The 26,863-nt window shown below is 38.2% G+C and overlaps 2 protein-coding genes across 5 annotated transcripts in view; both read right to left on the bottom strand.

Moving 5' to 3' along the window:
• The window catches only part of trip11.L (thyroid hormone receptor interactor 11 L homeolog), a 51,861-nt gene extending 45,419 nt beyond the window's left edge, over nucleotides 1-6,442 (bottom strand). Inside the window, exons 1-2 of the mRNA XM_018230428.2 lie at nucleotides 6,006-6,442; nucleotides 851-927 (exon numbers count right to left, since the gene is read on the bottom strand). Coding sequence (XP_018085917.1) covers nucleotides 851-927; nucleotides 6,006-6,144 — 216 coding nt within the window. The 5' untranslated portion in view covers nucleotides 6,145-6,442. The remainder of the gene's footprint in view (nucleotides 1-850; nucleotides 928-6,005) is intronic.
• Nucleotides 6,443-11,931: 5,489 nt separating this feature from the next.
• atxn3.L (ataxin 3 L homeolog) lies at nucleotides 11,932-26,579 on the bottom strand. 4 transcript variants are annotated; one of them, XM_041573017.1, is made up of 12 exons: nucleotides 26,432-26,523; nucleotides 26,129-26,268; nucleotides 25,427-25,591; nucleotides 24,539-24,583; nucleotides 24,281-24,366; nucleotides 22,258-22,324; nucleotides 20,711-20,798; nucleotides 20,359-20,488; nucleotides 17,898-18,067; nucleotides 15,236-15,356; nucleotides 13,659-13,726; nucleotides 11,932-12,869 (listed from the first exon to the last, which is right to left on the bottom strand). In XM_041573017.1, the coding sequence occupies exons 3-12, from the start codon at nucleotides 25,502-25,504 to the stop codon at nucleotides 12,772-12,774; spliced, it is 951 nt and encodes a 316-aa protein (XP_041428951.1). In that variant the 5' UTR covers nucleotides 25,505-25,591; nucleotides 26,129-26,268; nucleotides 26,432-26,523; the 3' UTR covers nucleotides 11,932-12,771. The 4 variants fall into 4 exon arrangements, with proteins under 4 accessions (XP_041428951.1, XP_018084376.1, XP_041428950.1 ...); XM_018228887.2 differs by lacking the exon at nucleotides 26,432-26,523 and adding an exon at nucleotides 26,369-26,383; XM_041573016.1 differs by lacking the exon at nucleotides 26,129-26,268 and having other exon boundaries at nucleotides 11,932-12,866; nucleotides 26,432-26,579.
• Nucleotides 26,580-26,863: the final 284 nt, after the last annotated feature.

Below are 26,863 nucleotides of genomic sequence, written 5' to 3' on the forward strand. Positions count from 1 at the left end.
GCAGACAAAGGAGCAAGTGGAGGTCAGCAGATTGGCTGACATAACGAAAATCAGCCCCCAGTGACACTAGACTTAGGGGGTTATGTAATAAAATGCATCAAGTATGCCCAGGAGCAGTAACCCATAGCAACCAATCAGCAGGTAGCATTTACTGATACACTGTTTAAAAGCAAACATCTCATTGGTTGCTATGGGTAACTGTTCCATGGCAAACTTAGTGCCTTTTATTACATATGGAGGTTAGAGAATTAAAATGAAACCTGGAGGCTGAGAAATCCTCTAAAGGAATCAATATATCAAACATTTATACTGACTGCTAATGGTTCACAAGGGGTACAGTGTAGTGACTGAACTCACCAAGGGTGTAGGTAATACCCAGTGGGCAATAGTTATTCTTATGATTTATGTTTTGTATGTATGTTGATGGTGATCGTAAGTTTTAATATACTTATGAAATTGAAGAAAGTGTCCTGTAAGCTTACACAATGCTAATTTAGTAAAGGTGTTTCAGACAGCCATGTCTGTCACTTGTCAATCACTTCAAAGTAATTTGTATACACACTATGCAAATGAGTAACTAGTATATAAATAAAGCATAATAAATAACAATAAGAGATGTGTAGAGATGTTTTTTTGTCACAGACTGTGTATGATGTACACAGTATTGTTCTATTTATGCAGGGGTGTGTGCAAAAAAATGCAATTCAAAACATGGAAACAAAAACTGTAATAAATGTACCTACGTTAATAAAGCAGAGAAGTTTGACATGGAAATAGGTCTGGATTTACAAATACAACAAGATTTCAGCATGCTCCTTTAAGAACATTTTCACAAGTATATCATGCTTACCTCTGATCTCTGCATGGTCTGAGTATTCTCTATTTCTCTCAGCTTGGAGCTGGTAACATGGAGCTCAGTATTAACATCTAAATCACAGGACCCAGGAGAGATGATGGAAGAAAAGCAAAAAAAAATTAAACAGAGTACATTTCTACTTCACAGGTAATTATATTGTTGTTTGCACTTTAACTACTACAAGCTACCTTAAATTTATTACATTTTAAAAACATATCCGACAATAGAAAATATTAGATGCCTGCACCATAAATATTAGTAAAATATATAAAAGTTTAAAGGGATACTGTTATGGAAAAACATGTTTTTTCCAAAACACATCAGTTAACAGTGCTGTTCCAGCAGAATTCTGCACTGAAATCCATTTCTCAAAAGAGCCAACAGATTTTTTTATATTCAATTTTGAAATCTGACATGGGGCTAAACATTTTGTTAGTTTCCCAGCTGCCCCAGTCATGTGACTTGTGCCTGCACTTTAGGATGGAATTACTTTCTGGCAGGCTGTTATTTCTCCTAATTAAAGGAGAAGGAAAGCTTACCCCATAATCTTTGCAGGAATAAAAGTCCATAACATATTGTACTGAATCGCTAAGTTATTTCTGTGTTATAGACATTTGCAGAGATAAAATCTACACTTCTAAATGTCTCAGTTCCATATATCGTAGGAATGACACCAGGGAACCTGTTGCGCATGCATGAAAATTCCTCCAAACATGATTCCTTAAAGCGACGTCAATCAAGGAAGCAAAGCAGCACTTATAAGTGGAATGCGGCTGCGCGTAGTTTTAGGGCTATTCCACACGGGGAGATAGCGACGCGTTTGCGGCGACAAAGCGCCGCGACCGGCGCAGGCGACAGTTTTGTATGGGCGCCTATGTAAAAACGCCTGTGCTAACCACACGAGGCGATGCGCTTTTCAACAGTCGCCTGAAAATGCCTCGCCAGGCTTTTTCAGGCGACTGTTGAAAAGCGCATCGCCTCGTGTGGTTAGCACAGGCGTTTTTACATAGGCGCCCATACAAAACTGTCGCCTGCGCCGGTCGCGGCGACTGTCGCGGCGCTTTGTCGCCGCGACCGCAAACGCGTCGCTATCTCCCCGTGTGGACTAGCCCTTAGAATGGAAAAAGCCATAGGTCTGCTGCCTCGGGCAGTGTGAGGATGAAAGAATTTGGTGATGTCACCCTAGTACTGCTGGCAGGTTTTGAACAGAGCAGCATACAGAGGAAGGAAAACACTGATAGGAGAAGCAGTAAGTTCTACAAAACTTTATGAAGATGCAGTTAGAAAGAATTACACTTCATTTCAGCCTTTCCTTGTCCTTTAATGTAACTGAATCAGTCTCAGTGGGACTTGGCTTTTACTATTAAGTGCTGTTCTTAGATCTTCCAGGGAGCTGCTACATTGTTAGGCTGCTGGGGGGGGGGGAGGGGTGATATCACTCCAACTTGCAGTACAGCAGTAAAGAGTGATTGAAGTTTATCAGAGCACAAGTCACATGACTGGAGGCAGCTGGGAAATTGACAATATGTCTAGCCCCATGTCAGATTTCAAAATTGAATATAACAAAATCTGTTTGCTCTTTTGAAAAATAGATTTTAGTGCAGAATTCTGCTGGAGCAGCACTATTAACTGATGCATTTTGAAAAAAACATCTTTTCCCATGACAGTATCCCTTTAACTTTTAAACTTTGTAAGTGTGTTTTTGTACCCAAGGCCAGAGGTTAGAGGCATGTGCCTAGGGCACTGGACACACCTCTTTTCCTTGCCTTCTCCTAGTTTTGGGCATCTAAATTCAGGATTTGAGTTTGCATCGGAAGATGTGCGCTTGAAGAAGCAACAATGAGTGGGCAGGTGCAGAGGAGGAGCTTGCTTTGGGTGCTATAAACCTCAGGCCCGGAACTGTTCCTACCGCTTGGATAAAATATGGGCAGAAGTAGTCAGCAGATCCACTTTCTTCTGGCTTCTTTTCCGACTTGATAAGAATTAATGTTAATCTTTTGTTGTGTGGCGACAGAGCCAAGCATGGACTGGCTACTCACATCCTACTTCTTCTAGGCTAAGGGAAAACCATTCAGACACACTAAACAATCATTTGTAACACAGACATGGATCATAGAAGATCTTTGGAAGCACCAATAAATATGCATTTTTTACGTTAACTAGAAACTTTTTAATGCATCCTAACGCAAAAATACTCATTTGAGCACTTGCTAATGTGCAGACTTCCCAAAAGGTGAACTTTTCCTATAAAACAAATGTCTTTAAAACCAATTGCACAAACAGTGCTATGTCAGCAGAAAAAAGGCTGAGCCCCACACCCATCCTGTGTGTAGTAATAGTAGTAGGAGTAGTGTCATCTGCCAGTCACTGCGCACATGGGCCAGATTTTGGCCAGAAAACACCCAGTACACACATAGGAGTGATGAGCATTTTCTCTGCTGGTGTAAAAACCCCATGTGTGCCATTAGCCTTTGCCTCTCCATGTGAGCTATTATTGGGCAGTACAATAGTAGTTAGAACTTTGTAAAGGCTCTTTGAAGAAGTATGAGTTATAAGGGTTCCACCAGTGGTGATAGACAAACTGAATCTGTAACCTTATGGTACGATTTGTTGCCTATGCTAAATCTCCACCAGCATGGGAAACAAACAACTCAAAATTCCGTTACACCAATGTCAATCGGAATTCCTTCCGGTAAAAAATATTAACTGCATAGGATTGCCTTCCCCCAGCAGATATTGAGACAAACACCTTTGGAAAGGTATTTTCTGATAATTTTGCTGTTTTATAAAGTTGTTTCATTTTCAAAACTTTCAGGCTGACAACTCTATAAGCTGCTACATTAGTTGATACATTTCTTAGCCTCCTCAGACAAATAACAGCAGCTAATCTATCACATCTTTAGGGCAAAGACACACATCTACTTGTCATGGCTAAAAAACATCATTAAATAGTGTAATAGCGGCTACAAAACACAAAAATAGCGTTATGTGTTCAAAAATGCTTTTGTATGCATATTTGGCATATATGTTTTATCAGAGATAATTCTCAGTATTGTCTATGGCAGGGTATTCTAGTTGCTGGCAACAAGTAGCCCTGTATGCCACTGCCCTAAATGGTTTACAAAATGGCTACCGCCCCCTACAGGGCTGCTCCAGAGAAATACAAAGTGGAAAATAAAATGCATACTTAAATCTAATTAAATTGATTTAATTTGTCTCTCGTGGAGATCAGATAGTTGTAGGCCGTCTGTTGCTTCCTCCCAATCTTCATCATCAAGCTCCAGTAGGGCTTGACGCCAAGCTGTGTGAGCTGTGAGAAAGGGAGATTGCAGGGTATAGGAGTAGAGAGTATGGTGATCATCTTTTTAGCGGAGGGCTTTCAGAGAGTAGTTTCAATATTGGTGAGCACAAAGGGCACTATGGTCTTTTGGAATTGCTGCCAAAATGCCTGTTGGAGTTGCAGATATGAGAACCAGGAGAGCAACTCTCTGGTTTCTGTGTGCCTTATCTGGTCTCTAGGTAACAGGGCCCCTGCGTTAATCCCATCACCCAATGTACATATGTCCCAGTGAGGCCACATTCACTATGTGTTGAAAGTTTGGTAGGTGAGCATTACCCCATAGCGGCAAGCCCGGGGATAGGCTTGGAGGCTTCAGTTTATACAAATTCTATGTAAGGGAGGTCAGTAAGGATATCCGATAGTTTACGGAATGGGGTCTATTTCAGTGACTCCACTGAACTGGCTAAGGTTGCCTGTAGGGGAAAGTTGGGTTTGTTAGGATCGGGGCAGAACCACCATTAGACATACTGCAGTAAACCTGTCAGTAAAACTGACAGTGTGGTAGACCTAGGCCACTTTCTCTTATCTATGCTCTAAGCTTGGCTCTAGCAAATCTAGGTAGGTTTGTTGGCCCACAGGACATCGGTCTGTGCTTTATCTAGCAAGGTAAAAAAAATCAGCGGAATAAAAAGTGGTGATAGATATACAGAAATTTGGGGAGAAATATTTTTAGCACATTAATTCTTGCCCAGATTGATAAGGGGAGTTTATCCCACCAACAATTTCTAATTTCTTGTAATGGGGCTATTTAGTTGGGCCATGAGTGGGGGAGCAATTTGGGGATAGGGACAGATTCAGATTTAGAAAAAGATCAGTTAAATAGATAGCCCTAAGGAACAGGTCATCCATTTCCTGTCAGCAATGTCAAAAACCTAAAATCAATATAGTGGAAAGCAGTACTGTGTGTAAACATTGCGTGTCCAAGTTGTGCCCTCTAGCAGTTTTTGAACTACAAATTCCAAGTTTTTCCCTGACAGTTAACAAGCATTCAGCTCATGCAACACAAGTGCAAAGTGCAATTTATCTTAACATGATCAATTCCTGCGAATAGTCTGTTTGCTAAATAATGATTATGTCTTGTTGAGTGTTCACGTTTAATAATTGGCTATATAAAGTCCTGTATGCATTAAACTTTCAAAACAACAAGTTGGTGGACTTAAAGGCTCTTACACATGGGAGTATTTCTGTGCACTTGAGACACAGGTGTGAGTGGACCTAAATGCATTATATATTCTGCCTGTTGGAACTTATGTGTGTTCAGCAATTTATTTTAAGCATTGTTTATCACTTTTTTTTTTTTTAAAGCAATATGTTGAATTTATTTGCACATTTGCCAAACAAAGGAATAGAGTTTTACATTTGGAACTCACAAAATGCACCTAGTAGTATTTAAAAAACACATACAAAGGTCATGTATGCACGTCTACATGCTCAGCGTGCATTTTTTTTATGCATTTAAAAAATGCACGAGTTCTAGGTGCTTGTAACCTAGAATATTGTTTAGTTGCAGCCCATCTGAATAGAAGTGGGTTTGGGTTAGGAGGTGTCAGTATACTCATGGGATTACCCATACCCAATATTTACAAAGCCCTAAAACCTAATGTTTAGAATTAATGTTGGTTATTTACATAGTTTTCAAAGAGTAACGGTTGTAGAATGAAAGAATGGCACAGGAAATGATTTCTGTGCAGTTGGGCCTCCGGTCAGTGTAAAAACCAGAGAACGACTGTGGAAGGTTGTGACTTAACAACTTCAACACATAGATCAAATTGGCATTACTGTTATCACCTCCACCAGCAAGTAACCTACCTCCAACCTCCTCCGTTCCTTCCAGTAGCATATCCTTTGTGAAGTTTGAAATCTGTCCCGTGAACGATGAAAGGCTACCCCCAACCTGTCCCAGTGACTGGCCAATGCCAGAGCTCAATCCCCCAAACCAGGAGGCCATGGTTCAGATGCTGATAGTACAGTGGAGAAGTGAACGTAAAGAAGGTATTGCTAGTCTGTAATAAATGTGAGATTGGGGCAGCTTTTACAGGTGACGTTAAGAACCCGGTCACTTTACTCAGGAAGCTCTAAGGCAACAGTACAGGTAGAAATCCAAAATGTTCCTTGGCTCATGATATCGCCAGCGTTCGGCTTGCCGTATGAATCGTTCATAAACTCCCAACCAACACAGGCTCCGCCAACACGACGGCAGCCATGACAGAAACAACACATCTCTGTGATTGTACCAGAGCGACGTGTCCATAGCGCGGTGCATGCCGGGACTCTGGAGGACCTTGGGCAAAGTAAAAGACAGAACGCGGAAGAGGCCAAAGATCTTCCACGTATATCAGAGTCCGCCGCAAGATGTTATGTTTTTTTCTGGCTGACAGTTAAAGGGATACTATTGCAAATATACGTCTTTCGGGGAGCGGGGAATTAAAGAAATGAATATAACTGCAACTTTGATTTTGTCCATTTAAAAAAGAGCTGGCTGTAGTCTCAGACAAGTGTTTGGCGGTATATGTACTTTATGCTGATAGGAATAAGCTTTATTGCTGGTGGGTGGTGAAGGGGGTTATTTGGGGTTGTTCACCTTTAAATAAACTTTTAGTATGACGCAGAGAGTGATATTCTGAGACAATTTGCAATTGGTTTTCATTTTTTATTACTTGTGGATTTAGAGTCATTTAGCTTTTTATTCAGCAGCTCCCCAGTTTGCAATGTCAGCAATCTGGTTGCTAGTTTCCAAATTACTCTAGCAACCATGCACTGATTTGAATAAGAGACTGAAATATAAATAGAAGAGGGCCTGGATAGAAAGCGTAAATACATTCGGAGCTTTATAGAGCATTTGGTTTTTAGATGGAGTCAATGACCCCATTTGAAAGCTGGAAAGAGTCAAGAAAAAGGCAAATAAGTAAAAAACGTAAATAATGAAGGCCAAATGAAAAGTTGCTTAGAACTGGCTATTTTAGAACATACTAAGAATTAGCGTAAGGGTGAACCACCCCTTTAAAGGAATTGTTCAGGATAATAATAAAAACTGGATAAATAGATAGGCTGTGCAAAATAAATAATATAGTTAGCCAAAATGTAATGTATAAAGGCTGGAGTGACTGGTTGGTTAACGGAATAAAACACTACTTCCTGCTTTGCAGTTCTCTTGGTTTCCAGAGATTGGTTACCAGGCAGTAATCAATCAGTGACTTGAGGGGGGGGTCATAACTGTTGCTTTTGAATCTGAGCTGAATGCTGAGGAGCAATTGCAAACTCACTGAACTGTTCTGTCCCTTGTGCCCCCCCCTTCAAGTCACTGACTTAAGGTGCCCATACACTGAGAGATCCGCTTGTTTGGCAATGTCAAATGAGTGGATCTCTCCCTGATATGCCCACCTTGAGGTGAGCAATATCGGGCTGATCCGATCGTGGGCCCTAGGGCCCATCGATCGGATCCTAACGAATAGCAATGGGCGGTCGGATCGTGGGACCGCATCAACGAATAGATGCAGCCGTGATCCGACGGGATTTTTTGTCCCATCCGATCGAGATCTGGCCGACTTTTGCCAGATCTCGATCGGTGAAGCCCGTCGGGGGGCCCCATACACGGGCCAATAAGCTGCCGACACGGTCTGTCGGCAGCTTTTATCGGCGCGTGTATGGCCACCTTAACAAAGTTAGAGATCTGAAAAGCAGGAAGTAGTGTTCTGGCTATTATGTTAGACATCCAATCTCTCCAGCCTTTATAAATTACATTTTTGGCTAACTATATTGGAAACATTTTTTATTTTGCACAGACTATCTAGTAAGCCAGTTTTCAATTTTTACACTGAACTGTTCCTTTAAGCTTGATGCCACTGCCAGAGTTACTAATCATTTGCGCATTGCAAAGTCATGGTTGATTACAGGGTTGTTTCTACTCTGCAGGTGGATAGGGCAGCTTTGACTCCTTTTTTCTCCTGAGCCGGTATCCACCTGCCACCACTTTACATATAGTAAACATGCTGCCTAAGGGAGGAACTCCTCAGTCGATTTTGACGCGATCCAACTTGCTGCACAAAAACGCAGGGGTCAAGTCGGATGTGACAGAAATAAGGTAAGCAATAGCATTGTCGGATGGTGTCGCATCATTGAGTCGACACGACTGCATCTGCCAGTCGTGTCACATCGGATCAACGCTGAAACTTCATCCGACATTTCCATCTCTTACCTTATTTCCGTCACATCTGACGTGATGCGTCGGATTGCCCGTGGAGTTCCTCTCTAAAGAAGGGGGTGACAAGGGAGATGTTTTTCAAGTGAGAAATTTGGAGAATTTGAAACGAATGTAGATAAAATATATGTTGGCTTGGGCTGCCTTAATATGTTTATAGAAGATGTGTGTGCTCTGATTCAATAGATGGCTTTTAGAGTCCCTTTAAGGATGTCAGAAAACTGGTTGCTATTGACAACTGCGCTGGGTGTAACTTAGCACCTATAAGAATAGGAAATCAGTCTCTAGCTTTGCGATGCTGCACTTACTGCAGTCAGGAAACATCTTTTTTAAGGTGGAATTAGGTGACACCAAGCACCAAACCCTGTTCTCATGCCTTTAAAGGGCATACCATAGGTACAAGGCACCCTCACAACTAGAGTTCCTTCTATTTCTAGAGGTACTTAATGCAATGTCTATGGCTTGTCCCGATCAACCATTCCTTGCATCATTGCAAACATTCCAATATGCAGCTGGACAGCAGCTCAGCCCCTTGCATGCAGAGGTCTCGTTAAGATCCCAGGCATCTGCCCAAACAAACTTTAAAAGGAAGACTCGGAAGAATCACTGTGAGAGCATGATTAGATCACAGTCTGTATCTTGCAGTCGGTGGGTGGCTAAATAATACAGGGAACAAAAATCACAGCTTGCGCCCACCTCATTGTAGTTTTTACTTATGCCTAACTCTTCAAACTGCAGCAGATATTGGTGTTTTTTTTAACCTTCAGACAAGATTCATAAAATATCATTATCTGATTATTACTTCGCAGAATCAAAGTTTTCCAGTCTTTTCTGCCTGAGTTGAAGTGGCTCTTTGGGCCAGAGCACTCAAATTCTGGGACAAGTGAGTAATGCTTTTGGAATGGCTGCGTTGTGGATTTCTGATGGTGGCATTGCCTCCAGGACCTCTCTACAATCTATCCTGTTCCTAACAACTTTCAAAACCAACTCCCTTCTTTAATGCCCCACAGGAGAACATAAGGTATAAGATAAACAGAGAAGGAAGAACAGGATGGGTAGAAAAGAGAGACGGAGTTGATTAAAAGTAAAATATAGAAAGAGGGGAGAAAAGTAAAAATAGTAAATGGGCATTCAAAAAAAAAAAAAAAAATTAGAAACATAAGAGAGAAACTGTTGAATGATAGAAAGAAAACAGTCATTAAAACAGACGTGGTCTCATATTGCTTGACACATTGGTGGCCCAGTCTAATCTCATTCTTTAAAGTCCTTCAATTTATTACATAAAATGCATTTTTATAGCAAAATTCAGAAATAAAAATCAGTTGGTATTTTTATTTTCATAACTTTGGATAGTAACATATAAAACATAAAAGTGGTATGCAGTCACACACACTACAAGTTACAACTTTGTCTCTTTATCATACATCTCATTTGTTAAAATCTATTTGCTTTGTAAAAGTCCTGGCAAATAATCGTGTAAGATTTACAATACATACTTCCCAAACAATAGAAGCATTCTATGCAGGTGGAACATTTGCTGGACTAATCTGGGATTCTCTTTTAAGAATTTTATTGAGGGAAATAGAGGTATAATAAAATAATATATGATGTAAAAAGCAAGGTGAATTTAATTAAGACCAATATCAAGAATGTAGGTTTCACATAATTTCCAAACCATCTTTATAAGGCTCTCAAATCTTCCCGAACTTTTGGCAGTTACACTTGAAAACAATTATGCATGTGACAATATTATTGATAAAAGCACACTTTACACTTGCACTGCAGGAGTCAAAAGTGTATTTGTTTTCAGTTTCCATCTTTTGCTAATATTACAGTAGAAAATTATTGTGGCCATAAAAAAAAAACAGTAATATTATTTTCCTTACATAAACCACATAGACCATACAATCTGGAAATATTACATCATATAATAAAAAACTGTTGTTTTAAAATAACACAAATATATATGTGCTGTTTTTGATGAGGATAAGAAATGGATGGTCCATTAGGACTTTTTTTTTGTTCCTTTTCAAAGCAGTGACAGTGAATAAAAAAAGTTATGTTTAGTTAAAAGTTATTTAAAAAAAAAAGAAAAAGCTTTTGCTGTATTTGCATAAAGACGTTTAACCAAATGGTCAAACTTAATAAAATTGATAACATGGTTGTTTTAGGTGCTGCTCCACCACATCCAAGTTACATTCCTTCATTGCTGGCATATCATAATGCACTGCAATTTATAAGAAATCAGGATGGTTAGCTAGAACCTACAGTCATAATACTGCTCTTGCAGACTTTTCTTCGTAATGTAGGCAGAGACTACAGGCCAAATGGATTTTTATTTAATCTTTGATTGAATTGATCAAATTATACTGTTTATTCAGTCGAATTCATAGGGCAATCAGATTGACTTGATGTCAATATGAAATTAGTTTTCTAGAGAACTCAATGTTGATACAGCATCATGTGCAGAAAAAGAATACCCCTAAACACCGTAAGACCTTCACTCATAGGAAGGCAGCAGTAGAAATTGAAAGTTTACATTTACGCACTGAACAATGAAAATAGGGACTGCCCTCCACAATGCATCCTCCTCTGAAGTGCTCAACCCTGCCTCATCCTTGTTGCGCTCTCACCTCTCTTGATCTCCAATCTCATTTCTTCCTTGACCCTCCTCTGCATAGTACCATGCTGGCACAAACTCATAGTATTGTGATTTGAAATGTATTCCAGTATCTTATCCCTTATTTAACCCCACAAATACCTTTCCTACAATCAATGTCAAACTATACTTCTCTGGCTCATAGCAAGATCTCTTTTTAAATAATTGTACCACATTATTAATTTGGTAATCTCTCAGCGACATGCTAGACACCAACGAATCCTAGAAAATTAAGTGGTTTGAGCTGAGCTCTTTTAGTACCCTGGGGTGAATGCCATCAGATCCTAAATCCTGGTTTACCGTCACATGTTCTAGTCTTGTAGGAATTCTTCCTGAGTCAATCAATCCCTAGGTACATTATTATTATTATTATTATAATTGGATCTATTTTCGAACCATTAACTGGTTCAAAATTTCTTCCCCAATTTACTTCCCTCTGATACTACTGACTTGTGCTAAATATCTGTTAATATCCACCTTTTATATAATTTATTTCAATTAAAATTGAAACCAAGTGAAAGATGGCTTTTGCAATAGTGATTCTCACATATTAATATTATTACAACGTGGGTAACAAATACCTCCACGAAAGTGGCTTGTGCAATGAAAATTGTAAAAGCCACCTTTCACTTGGTTTCAATTTTAATTGAAATACAAGAAGGATATTCACAGATCGCATAAGTCACTTTAACAACCACAGGGGTAAAGAGGAATAATCTTTTTTACAGAAATTGGGAGATTTTACATGTAATTTGAATATTGATACAAGCCTACATTTACATATAAATAGTTTAAAGCAGGTTTCTTTCACTGTATCATCTTATGGGTTTTTAGGCTGGGCAAAAGTAAATGTTCCCTCAAGAATGTGATTCAATATATAACAAGCTGCCAGTTTTCTGGCAAAGTCAATGTATATTTACAACCATCCTGAATACAATACAAATATGAACATTTAACATATACAGTATAGCTTGAGTTCAAATTGTGATAGTTATATTGCAGAAACTTGTTTGTAATGGTAATTGTTGTGTACACATTTCCTATTTGTGTTCTGTATATACTCATTGCTTATCATCCAATAAAGCATGCATGTGAACCAAAAAACTTAAGACCCAGTTGTTCATGCACTGTATGGTTCCCAGATCACTTGTACGTCATACTCCTCAGGCTGAGTTAGTAGTTGTAGTGCACGGTCATATATAATACAAAGCTAAGCTTGAGTTAAGTACCACACATCAACAACAGCAATTTGTTTGTAAACATTATTAAAAGCACCATTAACCTTTTACTGCCAGATGCATCCAAGATACATTCTAAAGCCATTTCTAGAAATGGCTCTCCAGAAACTAACAGGTCAGTCACACAAGAAATGGTCAGTGAAATGTTGTGGCAAAACACAACAGCTGTCAAAGCTAGTTATGTTAAAGCTTTGTTTGGTCATGAGGAGGAGCCTTACAAAAGCTTTTATTATTCTACTAGATATATTGTATAACAAACCTTATTTATGACATAATATAAAGTGAAATCAGAATGGGAAAGTGCAGAGCCAAAGGCCATTTTGGAAACAAAAATGTACATCATAAGAGACAATCGTAAAAGCACTGGGAATTCTTCCAAGTGTACATGGTCCAAAAGTAATATTTTATTTATATGTCCTCACTATCTGTGCCAACACTCACACAAAACTGCAGAACAAGGGTCTGGTCCTAAGCATCTGGTCAGTTCCCATCTGCAGATTTGGAGCATTGTTCCCCTGTATCCACAGACGTTTTTGTGGCAGCTTTTAACATGTCTTCTTCACTCAGGCCATTATCTTCTTAAATATTGCAATACACAAAATAAAGAGCATAAACATTAGCCACACAATACATCACATTTGTCACTATTGTTAGAAAGAAATACAACTGTACTCACATCTGCAAATAACTCCCATCCCGTTTTTAAAGGAGAACTTTATCTTATAGGCATAGAACATCAAAGATCTGGTTTGTTGCAGTAGGCAACTGTACAACAGTAGCACCTACTTCAGTAAATCAGCCACAGTGGCCTATTACGGAGGGTAACTGCTTCTCAGATTTCTTTATTCGACCTTCTTATAAATCTGAAATAGTTTCCTTTTAATTTCACAGAGGCAACTCTAAATAACATATGTATATCAGTTAATTTTAAGGTGACAGAAGTATTTCAATGTAGAAATACAAGAAACCCTTCATAGTAGTCATCTGGAATTATCAAGAGATGAATATATAATGGATTCTCTCTCTTGCTTTAATTTCCACCATGAGCCTCCATAAGTTAAAAGGTTCCTGACCTGCAGAAAACAGCAGTACCAACTTAAAAATAGCAGGGAAATATACCCAAAACTGTTCACAGCCTATACAGAGAAACTATACAACTATAAAGCATTACATTGCTGTAATTATTTACTGCAATTGTTAATAAAAGCATAACCAAAATGTAGCTTACCCAAGGAACCCCACTCCACAGCACACCACCTACATATACAGTTCGCTATTTTGGTTCCCTGGCCCTATTATCCAGCATGCATACTGTCTATATTTTCAACAAAATAGAATGCTAATTTTATTATATATTAGTTACATACCAGAGTCCACTGTTTGTGCATTTGTAGTTCGTTTAAGTCCCTCTGAGCTGAGAGGTTCCATCTTAAACCTTGAAGAAAGTTGGTACAATTTAAAATAATTTTTATATAAAGAAAGAAGAGGGAACACAATTTTTTAGGGAACTAGTACTACACTGTCAAGCGTCGATTGCAGGCAGAACACAACATTATGCTTTCGGTGATTTGATGGCCGTGTCAGTACAGCAATATAATGAAGAGGCTGCCTTTCGTTCTGCACTCCCCTGTGGTTGAATGCAGGAAAACTGACCACAGGGGAATTCAGGGCAAAACACCCATCTGTGTGAGTCCTCAAGCACTTTAGCAATTTACAATCATTTTCCACTTTTCCAAAGTGTTTTCTGAGATATTTAGCAGTTTTAGACAGTTTTATACTTATAGGCAGGATTTCAGCTCAGCATGTTTTTGAAGTACCAGAGTGTTAGCAACCCTAATCCTTTCTATGCATTTCCTGTATTCAGTTAACCATTTGGGTTGTTGACTTTCAGTTGAGCCACAAGCTTGATATTAATCAAAAAATGCAAACATCTCAAAAAACAATAAAAATAAAACAGAGAAGTATTTACATCAATTAATATTTTTGGTTTAGATCCTCTTTAAACTCTATGTACAGTGGTCATTATTTAAAAACACATTTGCCATTCAGTTATAATACCATTTATAACTTTTCACATAACTGTGAATGACAGTGTGAAATATCACTTTTGACAATGAGTTTGTACCAATAACAAAAATAGATCAATGCTCAACACAATAAAAAAAGATTGTTCAATTCCTGGTGCATTCAGCATTAATCTGGGTTCCTGTGGATACCAACCAACTAAAAAAAAATAAAAGATCAGGTTAATCTTGCATTGCCACGTGGTAAAGCTACCCTCACGCTAACCTCTCTTAAAATAAGTACCCTGACCATTGTTTACGGAAATGTAACATCTGTTGAATCTCTTATATTTGTGACAATTTGACACTACATGTAGGCTAGCTTTTCAAATGTTATGAAATCCTTATTTACAAATAAATAGCAGCTTCTCCTACTCTTAACCAACTACAGGGATATTATAATTATTGAGGTTTTTCATTATTGAACTGCACTAAGGGGGTTATTTATTATAGTCGGAATGCTAAAAACTCAAAAATTACGTAGATCAGATTTATTATACCCCGATGATGGAAAAAGTTAGACCTGCTGAGGTTGTATATAAGTCAGTGGGAGATGTCCTGAAGATATCCTGATCTGCGCTGGGTTTCGTGCAAAGATTTCATTGTTTTTGGGCAAAAATCAGAAAAAAATCCGTTTTCCAATGTTTTTTCCAGCACAGGAAATTTTCGGGTGATTATATTGATAAATAAGGGAAAATAACCCTTGCAGATTTGGTAGGAGTAGATTTCAGAAAATAATGAGATTTTTTTTCGGATTTTGATCAATAACCCCCTAAGTATTAATCTATATGAAATTTGTTTTGGATCCCAAACATGAAAATTAAAAATTCATGTTCAGTAGTGTTATAGATATGCTCTATAATTCAGTACAGGGACATTACTTTTCATAGTAGGCTTGTCTTTTTTGCCGAAGTTCCTCTGATGTGAGCTGTTCAGTCTCCCTGTTCCTTGAGGACTGTGGAGTATTAGAGAGTGATTCTGTAAATTCACTTTGATGCCCACCTAAAAAGATTGAGTTTTTGTGTTAATAAAACTGTAACATGTGGATTATTAAGTACTCGTGAAGCATTGATGAAACTTTAAAAAGCAAACACTGAAGTGACAGTAAATTTTAGACTTTTTATAAGCATGGTTGTTTTTTCCAGAATTAAAGGCTTACAAGTTGAAAAAGTAAAAACCTTTAGGCTAAAAAAAGAATGCCTGCTTCTTCCCTCTAGCCAAAAAGAATTACCAATTAGACATTTAACTGAATAGTAGCCCGTATGAGTAAAAACAATGCCCCATCTTTCCTTTCTCCAGTGCGTGAGCAGGTACTGTCAACATTCTCTAACTTCTTCCTTTAAAGGAGAACTAAACCCTAAAAATGAATATGGTTAAAAATACCATATTTTATATACTGAACTTATTGCACCATCCTAAAGTTTCAGCTACTCAATAGCAGCAATGAACCAGGACTTCAAACTTGTCACAGGGGTCACCATATTGGAAAGTGCCTGCAACACTCACATGCTCATGAAGCTAAGCTTAGGGGTCGTCACAAATTATCAAGCAGAAATTGAAGTTGGCCTGTAATATAAGATGATGCTACAGGGCTGATTATTACATTCTGATGCTAATTGCACTGGTTTCTGTGCTGCCAAGTACTAAGTTAGAGTCCTGCAGCGGGTCGGGTACCCGCGGGTTACACACAAAAACCTGCGTTACCCTGTGGGTTGCGGGTAGAAGTTCTGGGTGAGGGTATAGACGCGAGTCACGGTTTTGCGGGTCGCAGGTCGGGCCTTCTCAATAGCGATTTTTACTCCTTTTTTCTGAACATGTCTACTTCGATAAGGTCACTTCCGGTTTACAATGACAGCACTTCCCGTTTTACTCCTTTTTTTCTGATCACGCCTACTTCCGACGATGTTATTTCCGGTTTTACTATGACAGCACTTCCTGATTCTTGATGGTCAGCAGGTCCGGGTTGCGGATAAGGTACTTGCGGGTCGAGCAGAGGGTCCAATCGGGGAAGAATGTGGGTTGCGGATTGCAGGTTGCGGGTACGGGTTCCAAAAAATGGACTCTATGCTAAAATCAGCCTTGTATTGTGACATTTATATTCTATATGTACTGTATATTGTGAGTGTGTCCCTACAATCAGTGACAGCAGTACAGAGCATGTGCAGTGAATCAGTAGAAAAGAAAATGGGGAGCTACTGGGGCATCTTTGGAGACAGAGATCTTCCCTGCTAAAGGGCTGTGGTTGCCTTGGGCTGGCACAGAAGCCCAAAACATAATGTACATCATTTCTAGCTACTTCTTTAGTTACACTTTAGTTCTCCTTTAACTGTAGCAGTATATCTCAAGCACTGCCAACAGAGTCAGAAAGCTTTTCAATAGGTGGTATGCATAGTGGTTGGTATTGTACAGCAACACATACAAAGATCTGATTCTCCCTAAGGCCATCAGTAGAAGGAAGCAGAAGAAAATTTAGATCACAGAGGAAAAAAAAAAAGACAGCCAAAGCAAAAGGTTCAGGGTAGGCAGCAAACGTCATAATCCATGTTTCAGGCCAAAGGTAATTTCAGGCAGTGCGCATTGTTATGAAAAAGTCAGTGCAGGCAGCAAAATTCTAAATTCAGGTGTAAAGTTATAGCTAGGAATGCAAGAAAGAAAAGAAACATGATTTTGCAGGATCCACAGAACAAATGCCACCTTGCACACAAAAGAACACAAGAAGGCTCTTTATAAATGGGATTTGGCACCAAGAGAAGAATGTCACATGCTAGAATTGACACTGAGCAGACATGTCGGTAAACAAATGCAACCCTGCCAAAAACCCGCAGAGAACCACCAGTGCAAACATAAGTGTTAGCAAACAAGCCCATCTGCCAGTAATTTACAAGTATTAAAACTACTGTACTAACCATGCATTGAAAATCTAAAATCTCTTCCTGGATCCCCCTTGTAACACTGTTGAAAGCCTATCCAGATACAAAAGCACACCCTGGCCTTCCAAAGCAAATTGAAACCCTGGTGCCCAGCGAAATAGGTATCGGCCACCTATCCAAATGTACTGCAAGAAGTTCACTGGCACACAGCTAATGCTGGCAGGGTGAAACCCTTGCTTTAAATTTATCTAATGCAGCATGCAACGTTTTGGGGATGACCCCCTTTATCAAGCATCAAATTTAAAGCAAGGGTTTCACCCTGCCAGCATTACCTGTGTGCCAGTGAACTTCCTGCAACACTGTTGAAAGCAGCAGAATGCCATAGAATAACTGAATATGTCCTAATTATTGCTGGTTTGTATCGTTAGTTACATAGCATGCCTGGAAAATTTGTGTTTTATAATAAATACCGTAAGTAAAACTTCAGCATTGCAAAGAGGTGCAAAGCTAAAGGTTACTTAGTAACGAAGTGCTGTTTTTATGAAAAAGCTTATAAATACATTGCACATTTTCAAAAGATCCTCAAACTCCAACACACTCAAGGTTTTCAAGCAAAAAATAAGACATTTCAGTGTGTAATATATAAATAAATACAATTTCCCACATAATGCACCTTGCATACTGAGTTGAATTGCCCTTCGTAAATCTGCTTCTTCATCTTCCATGTCAATCTGCTGCCTACTAAGAGCAAGTGCTTTCTGGAGGTTCTCTTCATCCTCGTCCATCACAGCAGGGGAATCATATAACTGGTCACCATCTATTCCAGCTTCACTTCTTTGTACTCTGATTATAAAGAAAAAAAAAATATATTGTATATAAAACAGATGCAGACTGTTGCTGCGAATGATGGGAATACTCTTACTATAATAAATCTAAAGTTTTAAAGTAAATCAGAGGCATCGCTGCATTTCTTCATTCTGGGTCTTGCAAGGATACAAAGCCTGCCATACTACCATAGCTAACCTCTTAAATTTGGGTTCTTCTGACAATTTGACAGTGCTGAAACTTTCACGAAGTTATATAAAAGAAACTTTAAAAAGTATTGTTTAATGATGTAGACCAGTGCTGTCCAACTTCTGTGGTACCGAGGGCCGGAATTGTTCAGGCCTAAATGGTGGAGGGCCTATAATGGAAGTCAGTTTTGACCACTCCCTGTTTTTAAACCACACCCATTTTACCACAAGAACAAGTCCACATTAATGGTGCTCATTGCAGGGATATCACTTATCACTCATATGTGAAAAAAGTTATATCAAATTAAGACATACCGTTTAATCCATATGCCTCCTCCCCTCTGTGGATAACACATAACCCCATAATTAAACAGCTTAGGGGCCCCTTACAATAATTTTCAAATGCTAACAAACCCCCAGAACAGACCAGGCATATGTTCCACAGGCAGAGCAGGGAACACAGGCAGAGTATGGCACACACAAGAAAAATATGGAACACCCAAGGACCATAGTACAGGCAGAGTATGGCACACCCACGGAGAATAGGGCAGGCATAGTATGGCACACACAGGGAGCATAGGGCAGGCAGAGTAGGACACATATGGGACATAGGGCAGGCAGAGTATGGCACACACAGGGATTAATGGCAAGCAGAGTATGGCACACACAGGGAGCATAGGGCAGGCAGAGTAGGACACACACAGGAGACATAGGGCAGGCAGAGTAGGACACACACAGGGTACATAGGGCAGGCAGAGTATGGCAAACACAGGGAGGACAGTGAAGGCAGAACAGAGCAGGAGACAGGGAAACCTATCAGGACCACTTTGAGATGTACTACATACACAGTGCTGGTGCCCCTTCAGCAGTTTGTATGAGTGTGAACAGGTGAATAATGTGGGCAGTTTCAGTTTGGGTCTGAGGTGTGAACAGTACAGGGATTTAGGGGTGTGAACAATAGAGGTGTTACAAGTATGAACAATACAGGATTACAGTCTGAATTTGAGGTTTAAACAATGTAGGGGCCAGTTAATCTCTGTAGTGATACCTTTTAAATCTTACACATTGTAAGCAGACACAGCAGGTAGACTTTCATGTGGGGGCCACACAAGGGGGTCCTGAGGGCCTCCAGTTGGACAGCCCTGAGGTAGACAGTTAAATTGGTAAAATATGATTAGGGTAACCTACAATGATATAAAGGACGGTGATTTGAGAACATTTACTTAGTATCAGTTACTTGAAAATCCAGCCCATAATGTTTCAAGACTACCAAACTACTACAGTTAAAGGGGTGGTTCACTTTTAAGGTAACTTTTATTATGTTATAGAACAGCCAATTCGAAGCAACTTTTTCTTCAGACTCTCGCCGACTCCCTTCTAAAAACAAATGCTCTGTAAAGATACACATTTATTGTTACTCTTTATTACTGATCCTTCTATGAAACTGCAGATTAGACCGCACTTACTTTTTCTGGCCAAATTTGATAGTTGGGTGCACGTCTAGTAGCCTATTCACAAGGGCTGCTTACTGATCCTTCTATTCAGACTCTCTCCTATTCATATTCCAGGCTCTTATTCTTATATCAATGCATGGTTGCTAGTTTAATTTGGACCCTAGTTTCCAGATTACTTAATATGCAAATTGAAGAGCTGCTGGAAAAAAAAGCTAAATAACTCAAAAACCTTCAATAATAAAAAATGAAAACCAATTGCAAATTGGCTCAGAATATCACTCTCTACATCATACTAAAAGTTATCTCAAAGGTGAACAGCCCCTTTAAGTAAAAACAGTCAATGTTTCTCAGTTTAGTAACCAAAAGAAAAGTAGTTAGCTGAAAATAGTCTAGCAAAGTTACTGTAATGAAAGCATTGGCAGTAACTTGATGGTGGAATCCTAACCCACTGCACATTATGGCTGTATTACAGTCAATCGTTTAAAGCCACAGCTTTTTACATGTTGTATATATGCAACATATAATTATTATTGTGGCTACACTTCCAATCATATAAAACCATTAACAGATTTTTTCTTGATGTCTAATTGTACTTCTTTGCTTTGTTCTCCCTTATCCTCGGTACATCATTTTATCACCAGAAGCCTTTTAGCCACAACAACTTTACCGTTGGTCTCTTGCTGCAGCATCCTCTCCTATTAGACGTGGTCGTTGCGATTGATGCACCTGAACCATCTGTAGCAGCTGATCTGCTTCACATTCAGGAAGATCACCCTTAACTACAAATATGGAATAACCTGCCAAAAAAGTTACAGCAATGAAGATGAGTGGCATACCCAATTTTGGATGTGCCATGGTTATATCCTGTCATATCCATATCTTATAATCCTTTAAAAACTATCACATAATTGTCTTTCACAAAAAGGATTACAGAAACAATATTTCCCACTGTGAGTGCCATGGATGTGTGTGTTCTTGCAAAAAAAAAAAAGAAAAAAAAAAAAAAAGAAAAACATTACCTTCCTGCTGTAATTGGGCTAAGAAAAGTGCAAGGTAGGTGTCTGAAATCAGCTCTGGACCCGTCAAAAGTGAATTCAAGTTAAACCACTACACCAAAAGAAAACAGACGAAGGAAACTTAGTTATAAGTATGATTTTAATCTACCTTCTCTGTTGCATGACAAAAAAATGTATTTATCAAGCTAAAATAGATTTGAGAGGGAAAAAGAAGAGGCAGAAAGGGAAATGGGGAGTAAGAGGTAATATGTAGGTGAGAGAGCTGAAATGGGTAAGACAATAATAATATAATATAATAATAATATTATAATAAGAGATATTGGGGCAGAAAGGAAAGAGAGGAAATGGAAAGCTTTAGATCTATAGTAGTGCTGCTATATACCATTGTATTTAACTGGATAATGCTAGAGATCCATTAGTATATTTGGATTTCTTTTGTAATAATGCAGTATTTGTTGTTGTTGTTGTTATTATTATATAGGCTTGTTTTGTTTTGCGATGTTTTTTCTTTACATAAAATGCTAACTTTTAACTGCACCATTTTGAACACATCGATTCAGTTTGTGCCAGCCTATCTACACATTACATTAAGTTCCTTTAAACTCCTTTAAGCTGATGGTCTGGGGCATGTGCACCTGGACCCCCCAAACTTCCTGGTGAGTTTTTTTTACCACTAACAGAACATAGATCAGAATATTGGAATTATTAGTATCTATGTCTTACATATACAAATAACTTAAAAACCATAGAAAATGTGTAATGAATGTATAATGCAAAGTTGCTTTGAATTATGGTTTCTTGTATTAAAGGGGTGGTTCGCCTTTAAGGTAACTTTTAATATGTTATAGAATGGACAATTCTAAGCAACTTCAAAGGGTATTCGTTGTTTATTCATTATAGTTTTATAGTTATTTGTCTTTTTCTTCTGACTCTTTGCACCTTTCAAATGGGCATCGCTGACCCCATCTAAAAAGCAAATGCTCTGTAAGGCTACAAATGTATTGTTATTGCTAATTTTTATTACTTGTCTTTCTATTCAGGCCCACTCCTATTCATATTCCAGTCTCTTATTCATATCAATGCATGGTTGCAACAGATTATTGCTTAAAATGCAAATTGAAGAGCTGCTGAATAAAAAGCTAAATAACGCAAAAACCTGTCTCAGAATATAACTCTCTACACCATATTAAAAGTTATCTCAAAAGGTGAATAACCCCTTTAAGCAAAATATAATTTATAAAATAAAAAAATTTATATTTATATAAATAAAATTATAATTTTTTGGGTTGACATTAGTGTTGCCACCTTTTCTGGAAAAAAATACCGGCCTTCCTATATATTTATCTTTTTTCCCCATTAATAACATTGGGATCAACCATCTGTTTTACTGGCCAGGCCGCTAAAATACCGGCCAGGTGGCAACCCTAGTTGACATTCCCTTTAAGGAACTTGCGAGCAGCTTTATTGTAAGGCTTTAGTTACAAGGTATAATATTAAAACAGCTGTAATACAGGGAACAAAAGTTATATTTCAGATTGAAATAAACATACCTGCTTTCCTAACTTTCGTACTGTAAACCAGTGCTCCTTATAATTACCAATAAATGCCCTTTCATTTCTGCAAATACAAAAATATACAATGATATAGACCTCATGTTCTGCTACACTTCTTCAAACTACATCATGTACTAAAGGAGCAGTTTATTTTCCATTTCCTTATGCCATATGAGTGAGATTTAAATCTTCATTGCCTTGTTCATCCTAAACTGTGCAGAATGGTAGTTGTTGCAAAAGTGCTTAAAGGAAAACTATACTCCCAAAATGAACACTTAAGCAACAGATAGTACATATCATATTAAGTGGCATTAAAGAATCTTCCCAAACTGGAATACAGTATATATTTAAGTAAATATTGCCCTTTTACATCTCTTGCCTTGAGCCACCATTTCGTGATGGTCTGTGTGCTGTCTCAGAGATCACCTGACCAGAAATACTTCAACTCTAACTGTAACAGGAAGAAGTGTGGAAGCAAAAGACACAACTCTGTCTGTTAATTGGCTCATGTGACCTAACATGTATGGTTTGTTGGTATGTTTATAAGTACAGTGAATCCTACGATCCCAGGGGGCGGCCCTTATTTTTTAAAATGGCAATTTTCTATTTATGATTACCCAATGGCACATACTACTAGAAAAGTATATTATTATGAAAATGGTTTATTTACATGAAGCAGGATTTTACATATTAGCTGTTTTATGCAATATCTTTTTATAGAGACCTACATTGTTTGGGGGGTATAGTTTTCCTTTAAGGTACGCTCAGCAGAGCCTGGACATGTGAAAACCACTATACCATCAAGGTGTGTGCCCACAAGGTTGTTTTGCTGTGCTGTAATTGCTCTGTGTGTCACAGCTCAGAATTATAAACCTTAATTTATTTCTTACACATTTAATCTGAATCATATCCCTTTGATCACATACCTGCAGGAAAGAATGTCCTGTATTGAAATATAGAAGTGACAGACTTTATCTGTCCAATTATTTTTTATGCCACCAGCCCTGTTAAGCTGTTTTATGCTAGATGCCTGTTAAGCTGTCCATACACAATCTTCTCATTGGCCTGCCTGTTATGGATGGGATTTGGCCAGATATCAACCAAGGTGCCCTATGTTTGTACTAAAGTATGCCAAACTGGAACCCTTGTTGAAGAAGTAAGTTTGTGTACATGAGTGAGCCACATCCAGTATCACGTGTACAACTATGGGACCTGTTATTCAGAATACTCGGGAGAAAACCTTTCAACAATTAGGAGCTATCTGGATAACAGGTTTCCGGTTAATAGATCCCATACCTGTATTCCTAAAATCAACACTCTACACTTCATACCCCCAATACCAAAAGTATCTGAGCTAATAACAGGTGTGTTACAAGTCTAGTAACCTGAACAGGCAATGTAGAACATATGACAATTTTAAAGCTGTGAAAAGAAAAGCTTGTAAACTGTTTTCAGAATTTAAATGAATCATTATTGCTTTATGGGAACAAAATCATATTATTTTGCTTGATATGATGAACATAGCAAAGTTATTTCTGTAAAACTGAAAAATCATCATCAAAAGACCAGGCACTCACTCTCCTTTATGCACTTCAGAGGATACAGTTTCCTGCAATTGGGCAGGGTTATGTAAAGGAGGCACTGCCATCCAATTAGAGCAATACTACATAACAGTAGCAGAAAACATGAGGAATTCCTGCATACATGAACTCTGAAGAACACAAAAAAATGAGTAAACAGGCAAAAGTGTTGGGTTCATGTATTTTAAAGCAAATCTAACTGCAAGCCCACCACTAACCCATGCCAACAACATGACTAAGGTGTTATTTTATGTATAAATCTTAACCAGATTTATAATATAATATATTATGTATAAATCTTTTGGTGAATAAAAATTAAATCTCCAAGTTTTAATTTGTTAAATGGCAATTCAAGGGGTGCTAAAATCAGCTGGAAGGCTGCAGGAAGTAAATTGTGTACATTTACAATAGAGATATTCATTCTTAAAAGATAATCTTACATAGGATTGATTCCACGGTTCCTATATTCTCGACTGTTGAACAGAATTAGTTCTAATCCCCATACTCCCAAGGCATCACTTATAACCTGTCAAGAAATAAAATTTTATGAAGACAATGGACCACCAACAACAAATGTGTGACAGCACATTTGACAACTCCTCATTGCAATGCCCCTTGGAACTGTATATGAATCACTGCAATTTGCTCTTTATGCAGTACACCTGCTCAGAAATATGTTTTAAATTGTTCTAACTCACCTGGATTGAAAAAAATCCACTGTCATCCATATTTCCAGATGGTTGCTATAGAAAATGAAAAAAAGATTAAAAGAAAGTAGTAAAACTGTAAACACTGTTGCATTTACTAAGTCACCACCTGGCAACTCAAAAGGTAACATCTGGATCTCAGTTTCCTGTTTTTGCTGTACTTTTCATAGGGAAACCTATTATATGTTTCATACATAAGTACCTGTATTACCAATATTCCTCCCTCAACTGTAAACCACACTTTCAGCAAGCTTTAAATTTCCCTTCTATAATAAAAGTACAAGTGTGGGGTCTGTTATCCAGAAACCCATTATACAGAAAGTTATACATCAGTATAGATTACAGAGGTTGAAATTTATGTATTACTTCAGCCTTCCACAATTAAACTATTCCTCATAAAACAATCTGACTTGATGTGACCTGAAATTACCATGGCTAAAGATGCAACAATAACTCGTTTCATTGAAAATACCATTCTGACGGCATTATCAATAAAACAAACATTCTATGCACTTTAGTATATTTATGCAAGTGAATAGTCCAGAGTCACCAGCAAATGTACAATGAAGTTGCATATTATATTACAATATATACTGTACCTAGAAGGTTGGTTTCAGAGGTTCAGTGTGGTGGAGTAGTAGCATTTGTAAAATTAAGGAACAGTATATCCCCTTGTTCAACATAAGTGCGACGAATAGGGCTAGTGCTGAACGTACTTTTTTCCTATTGCTTTAATTGAGAAAAATCTGTGATTTTCTTTTGTATTTTATGCTATCTACTGACTTGGATAGGAATCTCCCCACTGCTGGTAGCGTACATGAACACTACAGCATAATTTTATGTTTCAAGCATGTAGTTGATCGAGTTATTGAAACCTACTTGCATGAATGTTCTATAATCTTCAGTTGCTAGGCCACCTTCTGCCATCCTCATTCGCTCCTGCTCATCTAGTTGCATGGCAATAGATGATAAATCGACAGCACTAAAGTACTCCCCTTGTAGCAGATTATTGAGACAGTGCTGGGCACATAAAGAGCCCTCTTGCTAAAATACCAAAGAAAAGAAACAACAGACAAAAACTATTTAGATGATAGATTCTTATATCTCTCCAGTTTTTCTAAAATTGAAATCTTTAGAAATTCCCCTCTACAATGGGTGAGATGTATTATTTTAAAAACATTTTATAAAAGGTAAGTATGCACAATTAACAATGCCATTCTTAAGCTTTGTAACATAATAAAATATAATGTATGCCTTCTGGAGAGAATACTCCATAACAATAAAGACATGCTGTTTTTACGGAAAACAAACAAGCATAACATAAAAAAGCAACACAGTAATGTAAATTGATGGAAACCAAGTATGGAGTCCAAAAAATACAATTTTAACAGTTTCACTACAGAAGAAAAATAAACAGTTCCATAACCTTGTCAGTCATCAATTTATAAAAAAAAAAATATATACAGTACAGAAAGTTTTTCTGGGGATGTAGAATCCTTTATACAGAAGAAGCAGTGGACATATGCAACTGATTATGCAGTATGGCATTGTTTTAAGCCTGGATTTTAAGATAAGATTTACAGCCTTCCTATGGCTTCTGTTCAAAATAAGAATGAAGCTCGAAGCAGCCACTGCTGACCCCAATTAGACTCCCAGCTGCCCTTGCTTTCCCACTTTCCAGTGAATTGCCTTGTTGAGAGTTTTCATAGCATGAAGGAGACCTTAATAAATAAAACGTAATCATCTCATTATTGGTTCCTTTGGTCATATCTTATATACCACAGTCAGTGGTCAATAAAATGATTCCAATTCCTGTGCTACCATGATGTCGCGCAATAAAACCATGTCCAGAAATCCATTCTCAAGCCCCATGTCTGAACTTACTTTTTCATGAAAGATAACCTCCATGTTTGTTTGCCTCTGCTTCCAGACACACCCCCGAGGCTCACGTCTAAACGAGTCGGTGGTTTCACTTCCAATCCACAATGCGCTGGCCTATCATGTGATCAGCACGGAAACCGCTCGTCAGGTGATCATTTTTGTGTCACATGATTCATCATGCGTGGCTGCCGTAATGGAGTAGGGTGATGATAAGCGAGTTTTATGTTCTAGAGTGCATATATTAGTTTGCTGAAGAGCGCATTCTCAGCAGGCGATAACGACAAGAGAGATATGTATTAGACATTTTTCAAAGGTAATATATAAAGTACGAAACGATACTGGAGTCTACCTAGCAGAATATGTAAAAATGGTTAACCTAGAATGGCCAATAATGACCAGCTTTTCAATTAGCCTTATTTTTTTTATAGTTTTTGA

This window comes from Xenopus laevis, chromosome 8L, assembly GCF_017654675.1.
Source record: "Xenopus laevis strain J_2021 chromosome 8L, Xenopus_laevis_v10.1, whole genome shotgun sequence".
Lineage (NCBI taxonomy): Eukaryota > Metazoa > Chordata > Amphibia > Anura > Pipidae > Xenopus > Xenopus laevis.

Bases quoted from the DNA above. Each gene is read 5' to 3' on its own strand.
- atxn3.L (XM_018228886.2), bottom strand. From the start codon at position 26,455: ATGGAGGTTATCTTTCATGAAAAA. The intron at 20,489-20,710 runs GTAATGTTTTTC...CTTTTTTGGCAG, and splicing joins AGCCCAATTACAGCAGGAAG to GTTATTCCATATTTGTAGTT. The intron at 13,727-15,235 runs GTAATGTCCCTG...ACTTTCTTCAAG, and splicing joins AGACAAGCCTACTATGAAAA to GTTTAAGATGGAACCTCTCA.